This window comes from Tamandua tetradactyla, chromosome 19 (assembly GCF_023851605.1).
Source record: "Tamandua tetradactyla isolate mTamTet1 chromosome 19, mTamTet1.pri, whole genome shotgun sequence".
In the NCBI taxonomy this organism is placed as follows: Eukaryota; Metazoa; Chordata; class Mammalia; order Pilosa; family Myrmecophagidae; genus Tamandua; species Tamandua tetradactyla.
Window position 1 is genome coordinate 70,097,753 of NC_135345.1, and position 25,629 is coordinate 70,123,381.

Genomic DNA, 25,629 nt, shown 5'->3' on the forward strand with positions numbered 1-25,629 from the left:
GACAGAATTATAGAGATTGAGAACAGTTTAGTGATTTCCAGGGTTAGGTATGGTGGGGAGGCTGGAAATAAGTGTTTTATAAAGGGAGATCTTAGAAGTGACGGAAAAGGTCTCTATCTTGATTGTGGTGGTAGTTACAAGAATCTACACATATAAAATGTCATAGATTATACATACACATTGTACCAAAGTCAATTTCCTGGTTTTTATATTGTACTATAGTTATATAAGGAGCAACCATCAGGGAAAACTGAGTAAAGGGTACATGGGACTCCTTTGTACTATTTTTGCAACTTCCTGTAAATCTATAATTATTTTAAAACAAAAAGTTAACAACAACAACAAAATTACACAGTGTAGTAATAGGCAAAACCACTTACCTGGCATGCATCTCTTTTTCCTTGCAAGGAGCCAGCACATAACATTCGAGGAGTTACGGCATCATTGTAAACCTGAGGTTCATTGCATAGTTTAGTGTCTATGAGATCCACCTGAACTTGCCAAAGATGATTTTGACTGTCACCTAAAAGGAAAAAATAGTTTTTTCATTTGTGAATAAACATATATTTCATAAACCTGGATAAAGTCATACACCATTGTTAAGATGGTAATATAGAATCTCAGGATATGTATTTTTGAGATACAGTAATATTTGGAAAAGTATAGCCTTTCAAATTTTTTCCTAACTATTTTAAATGAAAAGTTAAGTGCTTATGAAAGAGACTCAAGTTTTTCAAGTAATTTACCTTCTACTGCTACCCTTAGAAGGAAGTTGTAGGAGAAAATGGTGGCTTTATGATTGTGATTCACAATTGGGTGGGCATATTAATGCTCTTTAATCGACGTTAATTCCTCACTAAAATTCAGTAGCTAGGAGATTATTTACTCTTTCTATTGCCTTATCAAACACCATTACAAAGTAGTAGTAATTGCATTTAATAGTAACCTAAGGCTTATTGTTTGTACATGTTGGATGGTTTGTGTGAATAACCATAATGTGTGAATAAAACTGCTTTAAAAAAAAAAAGAAAAGAAATAGTAACCTAAAGCTGGTAGAATTTCATGTGTTCTGTAAATGACTTGGATCACTAATGGGGCTTGACTGAACCACATCCATATGATCCCCAATACAACATATTTTGGCATACCAACATTCCCCTCTTTAAATTCCTTAGAATACTGTGAGAGTTAGGCTCAGGTGTCAACTTGGCCAGGTGATAGTGTCTGGACTTGAATCCTTAGCATGTGAAGTTCAACTATGGCTGATTACATCCACAGTAAGGAGCGTGCCTTCTACGATGAGTGATGTTTAACTTAATTAGCTGGAGGCTTAAAAGAGAGAGAGGTCAGAAGAGTGCTCAACCCAGCATGGCCCAGGCAGCTCAGCATACCTCATCTCAGCACTCGCAGCTCAGCCTAGACATTTTGGAGATGCAGAAAGGAATCACCCTGGGGAAGGCCGCTGGAACCCAGAAGCCAGGGGAGAAGGCCAGCAGTTATCACCCTGTGTCTTCCCATGTAATAAACAACTTCAGATGAAAACGAATGGCCTTTCCTCTGAAGAACTATAAATATTTAACTAAATAAATCCCCTAATTTTTTTAAATCCATCTCCAACGTGCTTCATTCTGGCAGCTTTTTTAGCAAACTAAAGCAAATAGCATTTTATAATTACTGTTATGAGCTTTTTTTCAGATGCTTACCATCATTTTGCAGTGCTCCAAATCCTGTCACAAACATCTGATCACCTGGGTGGAACTCATGGGTAGCATCAGGGAGACAAATTCTATGTACTGCATTTTCATAAGGAACAGGTCTAGAAAGCTCTGCAACTGAAATATCATAGTCATGAGATACATAATTGTATTTTTCATGGATAATTATCCTCCTGAGGCCAAGTTTCATTTTTGGGGGCTTTATTGTTACTCCAAAGGAAGCAGTCCATCTGGCTGGGTCCTTATACCTGGAGATAAAAGAGGAAGAATAAATTTCACTTCACCATGCTACCAATTAAATGGTTTTATATTAAACTGTTTAGTCTGCAGGTGTCGGGATAAGTTTTTCTTTTTAAAAGCATAGTTTCTATGTATAGAAACAAACTTTACAATCTGAGAATCCAGTTCAGAGGTCAAATCACAAGTGAAAGTGCCACAGTAGTACTTTTTCCTAGGAAATAGTACCAACTTACAAACCATTTCACCAGAACTTAGATCTTAGACATTTGTGGACATCAGTGACCCTGTGGGGATATCTAAAAAGCATATTCTATGCAGAATGAGAGAAATAAATATATTCCATGCATCCCATCTGCCTTACCACAAACAAACACATTTCTCTGAAAACCAAAGCCATACAATAATTTACCAACACATTACTATACTATACTACACATATGTAGACACTGGTTTGAAAGGGCCTTTATTCCTTGGAATACGACAAGTCAACTTATTCAGTTGCACAATTTCCTACTTACAAATTTCTTCATACTGAATTATCTTTCTTGCCATATGGAATTGCCTCATTGGGGCCAAATCTATAATCCACTTAGCTCCATCTCTGATAGGTTTGCAGCAGAGAGAAATGGCTCTTCTCCTTGACCTCAAATTCAAAGTCCAAAGATGATTAAAGTTCCTACTTTTCCTGACAACCTATTATGTATTCATCATTTGAAAATTTGTCTACATATACTTTGATGCCGTTTCCATTTCTGGACTATAAAACCTTTAAGTTTATGAATTTCCTGCTCTTTATGATATACACATTTTCTTTAATTAATGCTAAATTTACCTCTCTAAATTTAATGTCATGAAACAGTTCCCTCCATCCAAGCCTTCAATTCACATTGCTTACCCCCATTCCACTGCAAACTTCAGGACTTACATTCTAAAGCAGTGAGCAGCACTCACAAGCCAGGTGCTATTAATTAAAGTTGCTCCACAGCGATGAATCCCATCCCATTGCAAGCTAATTTGCCATGGCCATTCACCCTCTTCAACCTCTGTCCCACCAATGATCCTGAGACTCTGGCCTGTAGATTTACTCTTTCGTGTTCCACAGCCTACCAAAAAGAGATGGTTGGTTAGCCCTTGTTTTTAAACAACAAAATGGTGTTACCATGTGCCATACTTCTTGTACTTTTTGCTCCAATAGTATGAAATAACTTCTCTTGGTCTAACCTTTCCTTAAACTGTAATGCTTCATTTTGTTAACTAAGATTTAAATCAGTTGTCACCTCCTCTAGATGCCTTTTCCAACCATTCTCCTGATCCCAAACTCAATTGGTAATATCCTTCTTAACGTTTCCCACTATTACTAATAACAAATATATACACATATATGTATACATATGTATGTATATGCATATGTGAGTCTGTGTGTGTGTGCTTATCTTTTCACATTGTTTACAGCTGGGTTCCTCATTCATAGCAAGATTGATATTTGAGGTCAGACAGTCTAGTACGGGAGACTCTCCTGTAAATCATAAGATGTTGAGCAGCATCCTGGTCTCTACAAATTAGGTGCCAATAGTATTCCTCCCCTACCTCCCAATCAGGACAATCAAAAATATACCCTGGGAGTCCAAGTCCAATTGCCCTTGGTTGAAAACCACTGTTTTAGAATTATGTGTTCATAAATCAGTCTTCCCCATTAGAGTATGAATTACTGTTGGAAGGAATTATAGCTTGTTCATCTTTGTATCCCTATTATCTAGCACGGTACTACTACATAATTGGTATAAATTATATATCATCTACAAGAATATAAGTCATTTAAGTAATAAGATTATCTTTTGGTTTTGTGTTTAGTTAAGTTATAAATTAACCAAATTCTGAGCTGGTGAGTAGCACAATTCTTGCATCCTTTAAGATAAATGTATTTATGTGCTAATTGCACAATTATTAAATGTATTCCCTAAAGCATGGAAGGACGCTGCTATAGGGGAAGGGAAGTACTAGAACTAGAGTCAAAACTTCTAAAATGTGGGTATAAATATTATTTGGGCCTTCAATAATTTCATCAATGTATACCTCAACCCCATAATTGCCTGATATTTCAGTAACATGGGATTAATCCATCAAGATTTTATTTAGGGTTTTTATTTAGGGCTTATTAATAAGCTTCTAGTTGAACAATACCAACACCTATATTATGTTTATATAATCTTTAGAAAATTTTTATGAGAGTATATTTTGGATATCTTCAATCAGAACATTGAAAAGTGAACTTTTTTTGCCTCTTCTTTGATAGTTCCACAGCTCACTTATACCACAAATCTTCCATAGGCAGATACATCCACTCCAAAAGTCTCCCAATTTTGTCTCACACTAGGAATAGAGTGCTCCTCAAAACTAAGATAAAGCAACATGAGGTGTGTGCTCAAAGCAAACTTTATTATGTCCCCATAATACCAACAAAAATGAAGCCTACACCATCTAGAGTGTTAATTTTTTTACATATGGGTAATACAATTTTAATAAATACTTGAACTTACAATTGTTCAGATAGTTGTCTGTTTCTGTGTTGTTGATTTCTGAAATACAGAAATGGTGACTAGAACAGGCTCAACACATCAAAATTCCAGTAAGTATCTGAATACATCAAATACTAAAAGCCTTAATTCCATTATAAGATAGTAGCTCTAGGTTATAAAGAAAGTTAGTTTATCATAGACAAAGTATATTCATTCTTTGGGGACAAAAGAGACCTGAACAGCATATCTCAAACTTCAGTGAAAATAAGAAGCCCACAGAGAGCATCTTTACAATAAATTCAGTAGGTCTGTGCTGAGGCCCAGGAATCTGAATTTTATACCAGGGAGTAAGATAAAAGTGTCCACGGCTGTTATTTAGGAAATAGTAGTTTAAGTTGTAACATTGATTGCCCAAATGTAATCATATTTTCATTGACCATTATTTCAGGTTATTTCACTTAGTTCATAGGCATACTCCCATTTGTAGAATATTTGAGTGGCAGCTCTATAAATCAATCCTATTTCCCATTTAAAAGATATTATTATCTCTTTCTAAGTCTTCTTTCTGCTGAAGTTTTAGAAAGACAGTTTACTCTCAAATTGTCATTTGACTTCAACCGATGTCTCCCTAGTTTGTTAACTTCTCAGCAGTCAGGTACTAACCCTATTCAAACCTTAAGTCAACAAATAGATATATAAAACACTCCACAGAGTTCCAACTCCTGACTCAGAATTCTAGCAATCAAAGCTATTTTCTTTGAATATGGTATATGAAGTTTTAAATGTAAAACTTATAACCTGTTAATTTTTCTTTTAGTATTTAATAGTACTGATTTCATAGAAATTGTATTCCAGAAAGTAAATTTTTTTCATTTTCAAGGCTTCTTTCTGATTTCTGTCCTTTCTCCCATTTTGGCTATTTGAGTATGGGGAGTAACAGCAAAAATAAGGGTGAGTGATCATTTATTATCAATAAATATTAAAAGGTCCATCACCGAACTTCCCATTTCAAATAACAACATTTTCTTCCTTATTTCAAGTTCTTCCTAGGGAAATTTATGGCTTTGCATAGTAATGCTTTGTGGTGGTTTGAAATTGTATGTACCCTAGAAAAGCATGCTATTAAAGTTAATCCATTCCTGTGAGTGTAGACCATACATTGTAAGGATCTTTTGAGAAGGCTGTTTCAGTTGAGGTATGGCCCAAATGGATCAGAATGGGTCTTAATCCTATTTCTGAAGTCCTTTATAAGAGAGTGAAATTCAGACAGAGAGAAAAAGCCATGGAAGCTGGAAGCTTAAAGCAATGAAACCTGAAGAGAAGGGAGAGATCAGTAGCACCACCATATGCCTCGTCATGTGACAGAGGAGTCCAGGATCATTTGCAGCCAGTCTTCAGGAAGAAAGCATCATCCTGATGAAGTCTTCATTTAGACATTTTCATGGTCTTAAAACTGTGAGCTTGGTAAGTTCCCATTGTTAAAAGCCAACTCATTTCATGGTATATTGCTTTCTGCAGCCTGGTAAACTAAAAGATATGACTAATAAACCTGTTTTTGTGGACTTGCAACCTATTGAGAAGCATTGGTCTCTGTGCTCAGAATAGCACTATACTTGGCGTACCGGTTTAAAACTATTGTGGATCCTTAGAAAAGCCAAGTTCTTTAACCTCATTCAATATTTCTGGGTGGGATCTTTTTTATTGTTCCCATAGAGATGTGACCCACCCAATTGTAGGGGGTAGCTTTTAATTAGATGGGCTCCATGGAGATGTGTCTCTACCCATTCAAGGTGGGGTTGCTTACTGGAGCCCTTTAAGAGGAAACCACTTTAGTAAAAGCTTTACAGCCATGAGAGCCCATGCAGCCAGACACCTTGGGAGATGAAGAAGGAAAATGCCCCAAGGGGAGCTTCATGAAATAAGAAGCCCGGAGAAATAGCTAGCAGACTTTACTCTGTGTCCTTCCAGCTGAGAAAGAAACTTTGAACTTCATTGGCCTTTCTTGAGGAAGGTAACCTCTTCTCAGTGCCTTAATTTGGACACTTTCATGCCCTTAGAACTATAAACTAGGAACTTAATAAATTCCCCTTTTTAAAAACTGTTCTGTTTCTGGTATATCACATTCTGGCCACTAGCAAACTAGAACACTTTGTTTAATGCTCTATTGTTGCTTTCCTGAAATTTTAAATAACTCAATCTTTGAAGTTGTGTTTTTAAAGTGAAGGCAAATGGGACAATGGAGCATAAGCACGAGCCGAGGAGATATGTACAATGTATGGGTCCACCATTCCTGCTTCCCTGTTAGCAGACAGCATTCACAATGCAACCATGAGTCAAGGGATGGACTCAAAGCAAGAACAAGTTAAGTGTGTCATATCTTTAACTAAGTAAGCAGGGAGTCACTGACAGTCCCAGGAGGACATGTTTTCTGTTTGACTTGAACATGCTTCAAATGCAGAAAGATGGTAATGTCAATCCAAGACACAGGAATGACCAAGTAATCCATCATAGCTTTTCTTGCTCCTTCATATTGTTAGCTAATAGTGCATGCTGCAAATAAGCACATAGCAGGAAAAAGAAAGACAGGGCAACCCAGATTTCTTTTTCCCTTTATCCTTCCTTGCTCATCAGAAGCTGATGGTTGAGAGGGTTGGTAGAATGCACAAGTGCCAAGAAATGAAACAAAAAGTGTGGAGTTAGTCTTGTGCAATATTTCCATTGCTATGGTGAGAAGGAATTGCATGCATGTACAAGCTACAAAGTACAAATTGTGTAATCTCCATGATATTGCATATAAGTTGTGTTCTTACATTTGCATTTCAAGTTGACATTCACAATATAAAGATAAACAGTAAAATTTATGCCAATAATTTTAAAGTTTAAATTTTCTTCCCTTAGAGTATCATGAAGTAAAAATACTGTGACAAATCAAAAGAGAAATCAGGGAAGAAAGAAAAGTCATATTTTAGTACCCTTAACAACACTTTTTCTTGCTTTTTGAACTAGGGCCTAACATTTTCATTTTGCACTGGACCCTACAAATTATGTAACCTACCTGACTACCTAAGCCTCCCTTCGTAGGCAAGAAGGATGGCTGACCATCAAGGGATGGACTCTTGTTAAATCCATGAACTTTTATATTAGCAGTTTACATTCATTTTTTCCTACCTATCCCACATTCTCTAGTTTCTAGTGCTGACATATCCAATACTACGCCCACTAGCCATATGTGGCTTGTAAGTTCTTGAAATGTGGCTAATCTGTATTGAAATGTCCTATAAGTATAAAGCACACACCCCAAATTTCAAAGAGGTAGTGCATAAAATGAATGTAAAATATTTCATGAAAAAGTTTTACACTGACTACCTCTTGAAAGGATAATATTTTGGATATAGTGCATTGAATATAAAAATTATTGAGGAGCCGCCCACCCTCCTTCTCCCCTCTCTTTCTCCGCCGGCCCGCCGCGCGGCACCCACGCCCCGCAGCAGCCGAGCCGCCCGACCTCCTTCTCCCCTCTCTTTCTCCGCCGGCCCGCCGCGCGGCACCCACGCCCCGCAGCAGCCGAGCCGCCTGACCTCCTTCTCCCCTCTCTTTCTCCGCCGGCCCGCCGCGCAGCAGCCGAGCCGCCCACCCTCCTTCTCCCCTCTCTTTCTCCGCCGGCCCGCCGCGCGGCACCCACGCCCCGCAGCAGCCGAGCCACCCGCCCTCCTTCTCCCCTCTCCTCCCCCTCCTGCTCCGGCTGCTCTCCAACCACCATGGTGCCCTCTTCCCCCACCTTCACCGTGCTCCTCCGCCACCAGCCTCGACAGCCTTGCCGCCCTCACCTTTCCTCCTCCAGAACAGCTACTGGGGGAGTGGAGATAATACAGAGCAGCTCCCGGAGCCACGAGGGAGATCAAAGGGACAGCGTACCCCATCCTGGAACGGCTGACTATCTGGGAGAACCAGCTCCGGTGAGATCACCAAGGGGCACGGGCTTTCCTGGGTGGGACGGCAAGCGACCGGAGTCCCTCCCTTCCACCTTCCTGGGCCAGCTGGAAGAATTGGACAGGCGGTCCCCTTAGGCCGCGGCGGCTGGTGCCCCCACCACACGAGGCCCCCCGGAACAACTGAGATAGTTGGGTCGGAAATCCCCAGACTGCGGAGAACAGTGACCGGGGGATCCCTTCCAAACACGTGACTCCCCCGTCGGCTGGGAACAGTGTACTCTCCCGGGCTGCGACAGCTGGCGCCCTCCCGCCACGCTTGGTGCCCCGGGCCGACTGGCTAATTTGGCCGGACGCTCTCCTGTGCTGCGACGGCCGGCGACCCTCCCCGCGTTTGGAACCCCGGGCCGGCTGGCATTCTTCCAAGACGCTTCGGTTGCTGAACCTCCCCTACGGTGAGAGTTTTCCAGAGTTGAGGGACCCACAGCAACTTTCGCTGGTGGAACCCACAGACAGGCGTGTGCCACGAGCGCCACCTACTGGGCAGGATAGGAAGAACAGAACCCAGAGATTGCACAGAAAAATCTTTCAACCTGTGGGGTCGAACACCCGGGGAAATCTGACTAAATGCCCAGACGCCAGCAGAAGATAACGGATCACGCTCAGAAAATTGAGCATATGGCCCAGTCAAACGAAGAAACCAATAGTTCAAATGAGATACAGGAGCTGAAACAACTAATGCTGAATATACGAACAGAAATGGAAAACCTCTTCAAAAACGAAATCGATAAATTGAGGGAGGACATGAAGAAGACATGGGCTGAACATAAAGAAGAAATAGAAAAACTGAAAAAACAAATCACAGAACTTATGGAAGTGAAAGATAAAGTAGAAAAGATGGAAAAAACAATGGATACCTACAATGACAGATTTAAAGAAACAGAAGATAGAATTAGTGATTTGGAGGATGAAACATCTGAATTCCAAAAAGAAACAGAAACTATCCGGAAAAGAATGGAAAAATTTGAACAAGGTATCAGGGAACTCAAGGACAATGTGAACCGTACAAATATACGTGTAGTGGGTATCCCAGAAGGAGAAGAGAAGGGAAAAGGAGGAGAAAAACTAATGGAAGAAATTATCACTGAAAATTTCCCAACTCTTATGAAAGACCTAAAATTACAGATCCAAGAAGTGCAGTGCACCCCAAAGAGATTAGACACAAATAGGCGTTCCCCAAGACACTTACTAGTTAGAATGTCAGAGGTCAAAGAGAAAGAGAGGATCTTGAAGGCAGCGAGAGAAAAACAATCCGTCACATACAAGGGAAACCCAATAAGACTATGTGTAGATTTCTCAGCAGAAACCATGGAAGCTAGAAGACAGTGGGATGATATATTTAAGTTACTAAAAGAGAAAAACTGCCAGCCAAGACTCCTATATCCAGCAAAATTGTCCTTCAAAAATGAGGGAGAAATTAAAACATTCTCAGACAAAAAGTCACTAAGAGAATTTGTGACCAAGAGACCAGCTCTGCAAGAAATAATAAAGGAAGCACTAGAGTCAGATACAAAAAAGACAGAAGAGAGAGACATGGAGAAAAGTGTAGAAAGAAGGAAAGTCAAATATGATATATATAATACAAAAGGCAAAATGGTAGAGGAAAATTTATCCAAACAGTAATAACTCTAAATGTCAATGGACTGAATTCCCCAATTAAAAGACATAGACTGGCAGAATGGATTAAAAAACAGGATCCTTCTATATGCTGTCTACAGGAAACACATCTCAGACCCAAAGATAAATATAGGTTGAAAGTGAAAGGTTGGGAAAAGATATTTCATGCAAACAACAACCAGAAAAGAGCAGGAGTGGCTATACTAATATCCAACAAATTAGACTTCAAATGTAAAACAGTTAAAAGAGACAAAGAAGGACACTATATACTATTAAAAGGAACAATTAAGCAAGAAGACATAACAATCATAAATATTTACGCACCGAACCAGAATGCCCCAAAATACGTGAGAAATACACTGCAAACACTGAAGAGGGAAATAGACACATATACCATAATAGTTGGAGACTTCAATTCACCACTCTCATCAATGGACAGAACATCTACACAGAGGATCAATAAAGAAATAGAGAACCTGAATATTACTATAAATGAACTTGACTTAACAGACATTTATAGGACATTACATCCCACGACAGCAGGATACACCTTTTTTTCAAGTGCTCATGGATCATTCTCAAAGATAGACCATATGCTGGGTCACAAAGCAAGTCTTAACAAATTTAAAAATATTGAAATCATACACAACACTTTCTGGGATCATAAAGGAATGAAGTTGGAAATCAATAATAGGCAGAGGGCCAGAAAATTCATAAATACATGGAGGCTCAACAACACACTCTTAAACAACAAGTGGGTCAAAGAAGAAATTGCAAGAGAAATTAGTAAATACCTAGAGGCAAATGAAAATGAAGACACAACATATCAAAATTTATGGGACGCAGCAAAGGCAGTGCTAAGAGGGAAATTTATTGCCCTAAATGCCTTTATCAGAAAAGAAGAAAAGGCAAAAATGCAGGAATTAACTGTCCACTTGGAAGAACTGGAGAAAGAACAGCAAACTAATCCCAAAGCAAGCAAAAGGAAAGAAATAACAAAGATTAGAGCACAAATAAATGAAATTGAAAACATGAAAACAATAGAGAAAATCAATAAGACCAGAAGTTGGTTCTATGAGAAAATCAACAAGATTGATGGGCCCTTAGCAAGATTGACAAAAAGAAGAAGAGAGAGGATGCAAATAAATAAGATTAGAAATGAAAGAGGAGACATAACTACTGACCTCACAGAAATAAAGGAGGTAATAACAGGATACTATGAACAACTTTACGCTAATAAATACAACAATTTAGAAGAAATGAACAGGTTCCTGGAAAGACATGAACAACCAACTTTGACTCAAGAAGAAATAGACGACCTCAACAAACCAATCACAAGTAAAGAGATTAAATTAGTTATTCAAAAGCTCCCTAAAAAGAAAAGTCCAGGACCAGACGGCTTCACATGTGAATTCTATCAAACATTCCAGAAAGAATTAGTACCTACTCTCCTCAAACTCTTCAACATAATCGAAGTGGAGGGAAAACTACCTAATTCATTCTATGAAGCCAACATCACCCTCATACCAAAACCAAGCAAAGATATTACAAAAAAAGAAAACTACAGACCAATCTCTCTAATGAATACAGATGCAAAAATCCTCAATAAAATTCTAGCAAATCGTATCCAACAACACATTAAAAGAATTATACATCATGACCAAGTAGGATTCATCCCAGGTATGCAAGGATGGTTCAACATAAGAAAATCAATTAATGTAATACACCATATCAACAAATCAAAGCAGAAAAATCACATGATCATCTCAATTGATGCAGAGAAGGCATTTGACAAGATTCAACATCCTTTCCTGCTGAAAACACTTCAAAAGATAGGAATACAAGGGAACTTCCTTAAAATGATAGAGGGAATATATGAAAAACCCACAGCTAATATCATCCTCAATGGGGAAAAATTGAAAACTTTCCCCCTAAGATCAGGAACAAGACAAGGATGTCCACTATCATCACTATTATTCAACATTGTGTTGGAAGTTCTAGCCAGAGCAATTAGGCAAGAAAAAGAAATACAAGGCATCAAAATTGGAAAGGAAGAAGTAAAACTATCACTGTTTGCAGACGATATGATACTATATGTAGAAAACCCAGAAAAATCCACAACAAAATTACTAGAGCTAATAAATGAGTACAGCAAAGTAGCAGGCTACAAGATCAACATTCAAAAATCTGTAGCTTTTCTATACACTAGTAATGAACAAGCTGAGGTGGAAATCAAGAAACGAATCCCATTTACAATCGCAACTAAAAGAATAAAATACCTAGGAATAAATTTAACCAAAGAGACAAAAAACCTATATAAAGAAAACTACAAAAAACTGTTAAAAGAAATCACAGAAGACCTAAATAGATGGAAGGGCATACCGTGTTCATGGATTGGAAGACTAAATATAGTTAAGATGTCAATCCTACCTAAATTGATTTACAGATTCAATGCAATACCAATCAAAATCCCAACAACTTATTTTTCAGAAATAGAAAAACCAATAAGCAAATATATCTGGAAGGGCAGGGTACCCCGAATTGCTAAAAACATCTTGAGGAAAAAAAACGAAGCTGGAGGTCTCGCGCTGCCTGACTTTAAGGCATATTATGAAGCCACAGTGGTCAAAACAGCATGGTATTGGTATAAAGATAGATATATCGACCAATGGAATCGAATAGAGTGCTCAGATATAGACCCTCTCATCTATGGACATTTGATCTTTGATAAGGCAGTCAAGCCAACTCACCTGGGACAGAACAGTCTCTTCAATAAATGGTGCCTAGAGAACTGGATATCCATATGCAAAAGAATGAAAGAAGACCCATCTCTCACACCCTATACAAAAGTTAACTCAAAATGGATCAAAGATCTAAACATTAGGTCTAAGACCATAAAACAGTTAGAGGAAAATGTTGGGAGATATCTTATGGATCTTACAACTGGAGGTGGTTTTATGGACCTTAAACCTAAAGCAAGAACACTGAAGAAGGAAATAAATAAATGGGAGCTCCTCAAAATTAAACACTTTTGTGCATCAGAGAACTTCATCAAGAAAGTAGAAAGACAGCCTACACAATGGGAGACAATATTTGGAAACGACATATCAGATAAAGGTCTAGTATCCAGAATTTATAAAGAGATTATTCAACTCAACAACAAAAAGACAGCCAACCCAATTACAAAATGGGAAAAAGACTTGAACAGACACCTACCAGAAGAAGAAATACGGATGGCCAAGAGGCACATGAAGAGATGCTCAATGTCCCTGGCCATTAGAGAAATGCAAATCAAAACCACAATGAGATATCATCTCACACCCACCAGAATGGCCATTATCAACAAAACAGAAAATGACAAGTGCTGGAGAGGATGCGGAGAAAGAGGCACACTTATCCACTGTTGGTGGGAATGTCAAAGGGTGCAACCACTGTGGAAGGCAGTTTGGCGGTTCCTCAAAAAGCTGAATATAGAATTGCCATACGACCCAGCAATACCATTGCTAGGTATCTACTCAAAGGACTTAAGGGCAAAGACACAAACGGACATTTGCACACCAATGTTTATAGCAGCATTATTTACAATTGCAAAGAGATGGAAACAGCCAAAATCTCCATCAACAGAAGAGTGGCTAAACAAACTGTGGTATATACATACGATGGAATATTATGCAGCTTTAAGACAAGATAAACTTATGAACCATGTAATAACATGGATGGACCTAGAGAATATTATGCTGAGTGAATCCAGCCAAAAACTAAAGGACAAATACTGTATGGTCCCACTGATGTGAACGGACATTCGAGAATAAACTTGAAATATGTCATTGGTAACAGAGTTCAGCAGGAGTTAGAAACAGGGTAAGACAATGGGTAATTGAAGCTGAAGGGATACAGACTGTGCAACAGGACTAGATACAAAAACTCAAAAATGGACAGCACAATAATACCTAATTGTAAAGTAATCATGTTAAAATACTGAATGAAGCTGCATCTGAGCTATAGGGTTTTTTTTTGTTTTTGTTTGCTTGTTGGTTTGTTTGTTGTTGTTTTTTACTATTACTACTACTTTTATTTCTTTTCTTTATATTAACATTTTATATCTTTTTCTGTTGTGTTGCTAGTTCCTCTAAACCGATGCAAATGTACTAAGAAACAATGATCATGCATCTATGTGATGATGTTAAGAATTACTGAGTGCATATGTAGAATGGTATGATTTCTAAATATTGTGTTAATTTCTTTTTTTTCTTTCCGTTAATAAAAAAATAAAAATAAAAATAAAATAAAAAAAAATTATTGAAATTAGTTTGACGTGTTATTCTAATGTGGCTATTGGAAAATTCAAGATCACATATGTTTTGCACAGTATTTCTATAGGCCAGCACTACTCTATAGTATATGACTCAGCGCTTAATGAGATCTTTGCTTTCACTTAGGAATGCGTGTCTCTTTTTTCTCTAATTACGAGAAATTATCACTGCTTTCTGTGTCTCTGTGCCCTGTCAAAATAAAAGTATATATTTTTAATTTTTAGCATTTAAAACTTTTATTTATTTTTTTAGGGATGTTGTAGGTTTACAGAGGAATCATGAAGAAAATATAGAGTTCCCATATACTGTCCCCATTATTAATTTGTATTAGTGTGATATCTTTGTTACAATTGATGACAGAATATTGTTATGATTATACTATTAACTATAGTCCATAGTTTACATTAGAGCTCACTGCTTGTGTTGTAAAGTTCTATGGTTGTTGTTTTTTTCTTTCAATTTTTATTCTAGTAACATATATTTCACCTAAAACTTCCCCTCTTAACCACATTCAGATGTATATTCTGTGGTGTGAATTACAGTCACAATGTTGTGCTATCATCCATTACCAAAGCTTTTCTATTCACCTCAAACTGAAATTCTGTACCAATTAAGCATTAACTAAAAGCTTTTTTTAAAACCTCAGACTTTTCAAATTAATTATAAAATACACAAGAATTAACTATAAATAAGGTATAACTCTTTAATTGGTAAATTATCCAAGGAAAGAAACTAATAAGATATATATTAATCACATGGTTACTTTGAAGGCAAATGTGTGCTTTCTCCCAGAAAATGAAGCAAAAAGAAAAACAAAAGGAAGAATCAAAGTCACTTTTGCTATTAATAATAGTGCAAGGCTCAGTACAGAAGACAAATGCAGGCTTAGAAGTCAATGGCAGGCTTACATGAGAGGCATAACTTCAGGATAGTTTTAAAAATTAAAAGACTTCATTAAGTCTAATTAGTTCCAAGGGCATACCCTGCTGGTGTCAAACCCCCAAATGAAGGGGCAACTAAAAAAATAAAAACAGTCCCAAGACCCAACCTAGTATCAATACATTCCATGCAAGAAAAGTAAACTAAGTAAGAGAAATAAACTTACTTTTAATTTCAACTGATTCAGGATCTACTTTAGGGGGTCCTACAGCATCTTGTAACTTTTCATGTAGAAAATGTTGAATATTTATATTTATGGTTTCAGGGTCCTCGGTACAGCGAAATCTAAAAATCAGCAGCATATGAGCCAACACTCCATGTTCCTCTTGGCTGAAGACCAAAAAAATGAAAAATGAAAAATGTGGTTTTAAAGATTTAGCCTAGAATGCAATTTAATACCATAAACAGCACAACCTGTTTATTTGTTTTTGTTTGGGGGTGGGGAGGGGTGTGTGGTCCGGGAATCAAATCCAGGTCTTCCGCATGGAAGGCCAGCATTCTACCAATGAGCCCCCGTGCACCCACAACCTGTTTCCTTTTTTAATCATTCATTTTAAACACGGACAAATACATAAAAATCTGTAAGTATTATTTTAAAACATCCAATTTGTTTCCTTCTACATTCCTACTGTTGACCACATACAGAATCCATTCCCAACTCATCCTGTATTTTCATGGTCTCCCTTACCATCAAGGAGCCTACTTAAGTACGTGACTATTAATATATTCTAAAAAAAAATGTTTTTGTCAATCGTTCAGAATTAGCAAATGTAATACATATCAAATATGAAATCAATTGTGGTTTTGGCTTCCAGGTCTAATTCCCAGTGACTTAAATCCAATGTTTCCAAACAACCTTCAGTCTCTCCCAAACAATGCCTGTCCTAAGCTCAGTTGAACTGTACTGATTTCAGATAACTGTATTTTCAAAACAGAACATTATTTAACTTGTTATTTATATGAGTTACTAACTTGGGAGTACCTTAGAATCATTCTTGACTCTTCTTCCTCATTCTCTGCCAGGTACTCAACCCCATCCCTGCCAGCCATTCATTGTCAAAGAATCTAACTCCTTAGTGTTTACAGCACCAAACCCTATTTTCATAAACTGTAAATAGGAATTTTAATTAGAACCTTTTTTGGGTGGAAGGCAGATTTGTTTATTATAAATATTATCTACATTTTCTTTTAGGAGTTTAATCTTCAAATACTCTCTTGTGTGTGCACAGAGATATGTATGAATATGTTTATTGTAATCTTATTTGTAAAACAGAAAACTGGTAACAGTGAAGTCTCCATCTATAGCGGGCTATATCAAGCATTGACCTATACTTGCAGTGAAATACTATATACTCAGCTAAAGGATGAGATGGATTTTTATAGGAATTGAAAGGATGTTAAAAATAAAATGTTATGGGGATGTGTTATTTCTGGAAGCAGAATTATTAGAGAGAAGACTTTCATTTACTATTTTATATAATTTTGTATTATGTGAATTTTATATGACTTTGCATTGCTTTTCTGAAAAAAATCATCAGTTACAGATTTGCTGAGACATTGAAAATGGATGAGATGCATAACAATAATTTCTTAAGATTCTATTTGTTTGCCTTTTTTTTCAGAAAAGCAATACAAAGTCATATAATTTTCTTTCCTATCAATTAAACTATTCCTATACTGGCTGGCTGATTAAAACAAACAAAAATTTTCTCTACCCTAGCTATTCAACTTAATGCTCACCTTTTTATCACAACAAATCCTCAAAGGATAAATTACACTGTGCCTCGTATTTACCTCATTGCAGCGTTGCTTCTTCCCCATTCCATTCCACTGAATCATCTCTCCACTTGAACATTAATGGCTTCCTGTTTAACATATTCAGTGGATTCTTTCCACTCTTTACATTACTGTTGAGTACTCCCTCCTGTGAAACTTTCTCTCTATCTTCTGTGACAGTTTTCAAGGTTCTACTTTCTATACTGCTCCTTTCTGACCAGTTTCCCAGGTTCCTATTTTACTTCCATCTCTTTAAATATTGTTCTTCTTCAAGCTTTCCTCAGCATCCTTTTTTTCTTGCATTATCCTTTTTTTTCCAAAAAACTCTGCTTATACCCACACTTTCCAACAATACTTTGAGTTGACAATATTAAATTTATATTTTCATTTCGGTTCCCCTTTATCTCCACCAACTCAGACTCATATTTCAGGCTTATATGGTCTCTTAATAGCTCAACAATTCTGAAATTGATTTAATTTCTCCAATAAACTTGTTCTTATTATTAGAGTTTAACAGGTTTATTGAAGGGAAAGAAAGCAGAGAGAGAGCAGGCATGTGGAAGCCAGCAAAACCTGCTAGCAAAAGGAGAGGAAAAACAGCTCTGGCTCTTTGTTGTGGGAGCTGTGTTTTAAAGGGTAGGTGACACTGGGAGGGGAGGGAGCCTTTCTGCTTCCTTCTTCATTGCACTTGTTCTGACCTGTTTGCTCCTTATTTTTTGCCTTAAGGAATGTTTGGCAAGGGGAGTCACAAGTTGTGGCAAGGGGGAAGGGAGGGGAAGGATCATGAGTTTCAGCTGTTGCAGCAAGGGGAGGAGTGAGGGTTCATGAGTTTCATTTTTTGTGACCTGTCACTCCTGCCTTTTGATTAATAAATATATTTGGGATGGTTAGGCTAGATTTAAGGGAAGGAAATGGGGCACCTTTTGTCTTTCTTGGCTACTTCCTGCTGGATGGGGGCAGTGTTAGGGATTTTGGGGGAATGGGGGCAGGATTTCCAATGCAGCGGTGGCTGGGGGCTAAGTCATCTAGTTCTTATCTTGTGAGCTTTTGGTAGCCTAGAGTGCTGCTCTTGAAAGAGCTTAAAGGTAACATGTTATGAACCAAAGTAATTGTGTGGTGTAGAAATTGATTTCTGAGTTTGCAGAACTGAGGTGCGAAGGTGAGAAGTGTTAATAAAATGATAAGAGGCCCTATAAGGGGAAGTAGGTAGAAGAACCACAATGACATTTTAAATCAGGAAGTGTTTGCACTGTGTTTTTGCAGCCAAGCAAACTCAAAAGCATTTGCAATGTGATTAGACTGCCAACTCTTGTGCCTACCCCTGTTAGGACACCTTGAGTTGCTAGCAGAGGTAGAAGAAAAACGTCACTTTTTGGTTTTAGGTTTATGTTCAAGGGAATGGGAAAGGATTGGCTAATGGGGGCTACTGAAATTTGGAGTGACAGGTAGGCCAGAGTATGGATTCTTGTCCAGTTAGTAGGTAGACAGGCATTTCTTGGATAGACCCATCAGATTTTCCCAACTTTGACCATAACTTTCCTTTCCACAAACATTTTATGGCTTACTATATCCGTTCAGCTTTTGTCTACTTTTTCTTCATATTTTATGGCTTACTATATCCATTCAGGTCTTGTCTACTTTTTCCTCATTCTATAACAACATTTTATTTTATCTTAAGAGAAAATTATCCTTTTTTTCCTTTAACAAAATCACATCCTTTATATCCTTTAGAGTTAAATTTTTAAGCAAACATCTCATCACATACAATGACCATTAAACTTAAACTTGCCAGAATAATGTTAAATTTTTATAATACATTAGTGAATCATTTTTGAAACAGTAATTTTGCAATTCTTACTAAGAATTTGAGATTGGGATTGGGTGAAAATTGTGGCTGAAGATAAGTAGTAGGACTGCAGGTGGTGTGAGGCTTAACTCTGAAAGTAAGGAAAATGTGAGCACTGCATTTGGTTTAGTTAGAATGTTTCATCCTAAGAGGGGGACATGAGTAGGCAGGCACTATTAAGAGTGAGTAGAAACAATGTGACTGTGTGATTGTGAAAACTTTGTGTCTGCTGCTCCTTTTATCTACCTTATCAACAGACGAGTAAAACATGTGGAATAAAGATGAATAATAGGGGGGAAAAATGTTAAAATAAATTTGAGTAAAATGCTGGTGGTTGGTAATGGGGAGGGTTGGGGGTACGGTATGTATGAATTTTCTTCTGTTTTCTTTTTATTTCCTTTTCTGGATAGATGCAGATGTTCCAAGAAATGATCATGGTGATGAATATGCAACTACGTGATGATATCATGAAAATTACTGATTATTTATGTAGAGTGGAATGATCAAAAGTTATGAATATTTGGGTTTGTTTGTTTTTGGTTATTTAAAAAATTAATAAAAAAAAGAGTGGGTGGAAAAAGGAAGTGTTTTGAAGAGTGTGGGTTATGGGTGACATTTGTCATGGGTAGGTGTTTTCTTCTAGACATGAAAGAAGGGGCTAGAGGCCCTGAAAACTCAGGTGAGACTCAAAATGTGGCTCCTTCATCAACTACAAAAGAGAATGGCTTACCTGCCATGAGGATGGCCACCCTGGGCTCAGTCATGAGGATGGGGAGTGTTGGGGTGAAGAACCTGAACCCGGTCAGTTCTCAGTGGCTAGGCTGAGGAGGTCTGAGACTTTGAATTTGAGGAGTGGCCACATGTTAAGGATGGCTGTCCATTCCCATGGTGCGAGGCTGAAGGTCAGTCAGGTTTCCAGTGTTTTGTTTTATGACAAAGAGGGCAAGGTCCCAGTGGCAGCTTGGGATTAGGTAAGCTGTTACCCAATGTCCCTTCTGGCCACAGTGAGAACAGGGACCCAGGGGTGCCTTAGTTCCCAGTTTTATTCCATGTCACCAGGCATCAGGGGATCCTCAGAGGGCATTGGCAAATAATAAACCTGATGTTGCTCAATTTGTGAAAGATCAGGGAGAGGAAAAAGAACTGTGAACCTTGGCAATGCTTTCACATGCTGCTACTTCCCTAAAGGGGAAAAGATATCGGCAGAGGAGGGGGCTGGGGGGGGGGGCTGTTGAAGATGAGGAGTTTCAGAACTAGAGAGGGGAGAGGGAGGAAGGGGCAAAGCATTTGAGGAAGTGGGGGAGAGGACTAGTCCTCTATGATGGGTGTGGGTGGGGTTAAGGGTGTGGGGGAGGAGGAGGGATGGGAAGGAGTGGAAAGTTGGGGGAAGAGGAAAGGTTGGGGGGGCGGGAGGAGGTGGGAGAGGGGCAGAGTGTTGGGGGGTGTCATAAGGAGGAGGATGGTCAGCTGGGTTGAAGTGAAAAGTTTCAGAGTGGAAGGTTTGGGTTTTTCATTGAGGAGGATTTGTTAGGTAGTTAGAGAAGAACAAAATGAGGGTTCAGCACAGAGATTCCAGAAGGCTTGGACATAGGGTACCTTGTCCCACTTTGCAGATTGCCACAGAAAGTTATTAAGGTCAGTAAGAATTTTTAAATTAAAAGTATTATTTTTTGGACAACGATTTTGATTGTCCAGAGAGTACTCGGGCCAGGCATCACTTACCCTTTAAAACACAGCTCCCACAACAAAAAGCTAGAGCTATTTTACCTTTCTTTTTGCTAGCAGCCCTTGCTGGCTCCCACCTGCCTGCTCTCTCTCTCTCTCTCTGCTCTCTTTACTTTCAACAAACCTGTTAAACTTTAACTCCCTGCCCTGAATGGATTCCTTAATGACTCTGTGCCTAAAATAATGGTGATGAAACCCAGGAATAGAGCAAAACAAGAGTTTTCTTTAACTTTAAAAATTTGTAAGGGAAAACACTATAATGCCAAGGAAGGAACTTGAATCAGCCCTTAACTGGTTCCAGCCCCAGTTTCACTCATTTACATTTGTAAATTGCTACAGCCTATACCTGCTATTGAAATAACTCTGTCTCCCTTCCTTTCTGCTTACATTTGTTATTGAAATTTTAACTCTTTCTCTCTTCCTCTCTGCTTACTATTGAAATTCTGATAAATTCTAATTACTTCATCTCCCCTAGTTAGAATCCATGAACCCCTTAGACTCAGGTTGAAAGGTTGTTAGGCTGCTAGGCCATCTGCCCTCCTGCTTTATGCTCTCCTTCTCTCTTTGAAACCCTCTGATGCTTCAGGAATTGACTATTTGAACCGTCAGGCAGAATCTACCACTTTTGTCTGGTGTCAATAGACTGTGAATTAACTTTTGGATTTTTGTCATTGAAATAGCACTGGGAAAGTTGTTATCTTGCTTTTAAAAAAATACAAGTAATTTATAAGGCAATATATTATTTAAAATCTTAGCATAGGGTGGTGCAATGGTGGCTTGGTGGCAGAATTTTCATCTGCTATGCTGGAGACCCGGGTTCGATTCCTGGTAGCTGCCCATGCAAAAAAAAAAAAAAACCCTAGCGTAGTATTTTACTTAAAAATATTATGATCTCAACTTGTCTATATTGAAGATTGATTATCAAATCTGAAACCTTAGCTAAATAGATGGAGCAGAAAACAGTGGAATGGAAGAAAGTAAAGAAAATTGATGAAGAAAACCAAGAGCTAAAGACAAACTTCCTCTACTATACTATTTTCCATAAGCATTACTTGCAGTTAAACCCAAGGATCAGACCTAGATCACTACTTGTTCTAGTTAGAGTTGCCCAGAAAACAGTTCTATAGCATAGCCTCCACTACACCTCTGTCCTTAGCAATCATCTTGCCAATGCTTACTTTTGGCTTTAGAGAATGAGTGAAGTACACTTTAAACCATGACTCATACAGAACAGTGCCAAATAAATGTTTGTTGAATTAAATTGCATCATCATATAACATTTCAAAATGTATTTATAACTGACTGGGTTAACAGCTTTAGCTTTAAATTATATTCTGAAATCAGCATTTTAGATCTACATACCTGAACTTGATAATGTGAGATTTAACAAATTCTCCCCTTATTGGAGATTTATGAAATGCATTTTTTACCTGTGAAAAAAATATTTAAAATACGTCAACAAAAACAATTTTTTTGAAATCCTGCAAGTTAAGTCAAAGCTTTTTAAAAAATTAAAAAAAATAAAAACCATTGACTGGCATTTCATACTGAACTTGAGGAATCTTGAGAGCTCTCTTTTGGCAGTCCACACAATGATTTCAGCTGAACTCTGCCTTAGGAATTATAAAAGCTAAAGAACCATAGTGGGACCAGAAATGATATCTGCTTTCCTAAACTCAGAAAGAGAAAAAAAATACTGTTTTCTGATAATAAAGAGTAGGCATTCATATCTCACGATAAGAACTTCTGCAGGTAGATAAAGGAGATGAAATAATTCTGCCAAGTGACAGCTGGATCATAAAAATGACCCAGTTCAGCACTTGAAAGTTCTCTTAGAAAGGCCCATGTCACCTGGAACATATGGCTTAACACCTCCTAGAAGGTTTATTCTAGTAAGCAGAATGTATTTTGGGAAGCTATTTTTTACTATTGTAAATAAGAATTTTAGCCAACTTAATTTTTTAAATTAAAAGTCAAGGTAAAGGAATGTTATACATGTTTCTTGTTTTTGGTGTGTGATACTTACAAACACAGTTACTATAAGCTGGTGGTTGACTAATAGGAATAATGAATTTTTTATTATTTCCTAAAATTCATACACTCTCCTTTATAACTATGGATAGTTCTTATAATTATCATGTAAATCTATGGAAAATAAATAGAGCTTTTCATGATGGATAACAGTATTCACTTGGAAATTTTTATTTAAAGGCTTATTTTATCATCAAATAATTTCAGTTTGTAGTAAAGTATTCTGCTTATCTCCCTGTAAGTTTATATATATATAATTCCCAGAATTTCAGGTCTTAGCTCATCAAAAGTAACACTTAGCTAAAGAAGCATGAATAGGAGAGAAATAAACAAAAAGCTAAAGGTCACTTGGTTTAGCCTTGCCAGGTATAATCTTTCAGGAGGTATATTGTCAGTTTTGTTTTCTATTTCTTAAGAAGCGTCTCTTCCCATTTTGCAAAGATTTGCAAAGATTAGTTGAAAAGATGCTTTAAAATCTAGGTTAATAAAAATCATGGTAACAACCCAATAGCAAATGTCCTGGAAAGGGAGAGAAAATTGCTTACCATTAATTCAATTTTCTGGCTCATTTCTGTGAAATTTTTAGAAGCCTCTTGTCCAAACTCATCATATAGTTTGTCACTTGTGAATGATAGTGTGATATAGTAATTGTGGGTCTTTCTTTGATCTACAAGGAAAGAGTCAACACACAACATATAAATATATATTTTTTATTTTTATTTATTTTTTTTACATGGCACTGGGAACCGAACCTGGGTCTCTGGCATAGCAGGCAAGAACTCTGCCACTGAGCCACTGTTCCCAGCCCCACATCATATATATATTTAATTTATTTGTGAAACATAACCACATACAAACACAAACATTCTTGCCATATGATCATTCCATTCTTGTTATATAATTAATAACTCACAATATCATCACATAGTTGTATATTCATCATCATGATCATTTCTTAGAATATTTGCATCAATTCAGAAAAAGGAAATAGAAAAAAAAATCATACATACCATACCTCTTACCTCTCCCTTTCATTCATCACTAGCATTTCAATGTGTTTGCGAAAACCTTGTGTCTGGTGCTCGTTTTATTTACCTCATCAACAGATGAGTAAAACATATGGATTAAAAATAAATAAATAATAAGGGGAACAAATGCACAAACATCATATGTTTTTTACCAGGTATGTATAACTCAGTATCATTCCCCATTTGATGGTTATTGAAAAAACTGAGATAGGAAGAAATAGCCCTACACCAGGATACCTTCTCCATCATACAGCCTCTGGGTATCAATTATCTCAGAATAAAAGGCAATGCCATCCATCATGAGAAGACTCAGCGTGTTAAAGCTGTAAGAAATGCCTGATATTTCCAAGTTATTATACAAACACTTTACTGTAACTGTGGACTATTTTCTCATGTGTTAGCCACACTCATGCCACAAGAGGGAGCAAGTCACATCATCCGAGCCCACAAGCTGGGATGAATTCAGAAGTCTCCCAAGGGTGACTGTTCTTTTCTATTTCAAAAAATATTTTCCTTCAAAACAATTAGAAAAAGAAAATTCTTAGAATCAGAATCTACAATATAGTTTACCACAGGGATGGGGTAGAAATAGAGAATGGAAAGTCAAGGCTTAAAATGTACAGGGTTCCTTGGTGGGCCATGGTGGCTCAATAGGCAGAGTTCTTGCCTGCCATGCCGGAGACCTGGGTTTGATTTCCAGTGCCTGCCCATGCAAAAAATAAAATAAAATAATTTAAAAAAATGTACAGAGTTCCTGTTTAGAATTATGGAAATATATGGTAATGGATGGTGGTGATGTTAACACGACATTGTGAATGCATTCAACAGCACTGAAATATATATCTGAATATGATTAAAAGGGGAAATGTTAGATTGTTTATATAGTAACATAATAAAATTAAGAAAAAATTTGTGGAACTGTACTGCACAAATGGTGAGTCCTAGGTTAGACAATAGACTTTAATTAATGATACAATACTAAGAATATTATAGATTATGGCATCTGTTCCACACCTGTGCAAGGTGTTGGTGATGGAGTGGTATATGGGAACCCAGTATTTTCTTCATGATTGTTCTGTCAACCCACAACTTGTCTTGTTAAAAAAAAAAAAACATTTCCCCTCAGTTCTGACCACAAGGACTCAGGCCTGAGAAACTTTACTTTGGCTAAAGGTGATGAGGGTAGGAATTCAAATTTTAGGGGGGTTAATAAATAGGAAGTTTGGGGAACCAGGGATGCCACCTGGCATAATCCCCCCAGGGACACTACTTGGTTTCACCTAGCTCCCTTTTTACTCCATTTATTTTCTCCCATCAGCTGCAAGGGGTTGACTCGTTTCCTTCCTTAGTCACTGTCTCTACTTGTTGCACTGTCCTTGAGTGGGCCCGTATTTTTGGCCTGGTGAAGAGTTGAACACAGCATAGGTTTTCCTCTACCCTCCTGCACAAGAAGCAGAGACTTCAGGAGATTCATTCATTCATCCACTCATTCTTTCATTCTCCCATTAAACAAATATTAATATGGATTACCCTTCTGTGAGACGCACTGTGCCAGACATTAGAGAGACAATGGTGATCAAGATAATTGCCTGTGGTTATTTCAGGATAATGGGGTGTGCTTTATCCAATCTCGATCTCTCTTCTCTTCTCTCTTTTCTTCCTTTTCCTTTCCTTTCCACTTAAACCCCCAGAAGGAAAGACAATGGGAATGGGCACCTGTGTGCTAGGCGATCCCATATCTCACTTAGTTTACAATAACCATAATGGAAGGCAGCTTTATCCACATTTAACAGATAAGGAAATTAGACCTGATCAATGCAACCTGCATATGAATTTAATATAAATTGATAAAAGTTACAACTAAAAATGAGGAGGATAGCACTTCTATACAAGT

The 25,629-nt window shown here is 37.6% G+C and overlaps 1 protein-coding gene across 1 annotated transcript in view; it reads right to left on the minus strand.

The window, feature by feature from the left end:
- The window catches only part of LOC143663677 (transmembrane protease serine 11E-like), a 64,315-nt gene that overhangs the window by 21,478 nt on the left and 17,208 nt on the right, over positions 1–25,629 (minus strand). Inside the window, exons 3-9 of the mRNA XM_077137154.1 lie at positions 23,253–23,374; positions 22,039–22,106; positions 15,496–15,659; positions 4,493–4,531; positions 2,881–3,058; positions 1,704–1,963; positions 381–523 (exon numbers count right to left, since the gene is read on the minus strand). Of these exons, the coding sequence (XP_076993269.1) occupies positions 381–523; positions 1,704–1,963; positions 2,881–3,058; positions 4,493–4,531; positions 15,496–15,659; positions 22,039–22,106; positions 23,253–23,374 (974 nt within the window). The remainder of the gene's footprint in view (positions 1–380; positions 524–1,703; positions 1,964–2,880; positions 3,059–4,492; positions 4,532–15,495; positions 15,660–22,038; positions 22,107–23,252; positions 23,375–25,629) is intronic.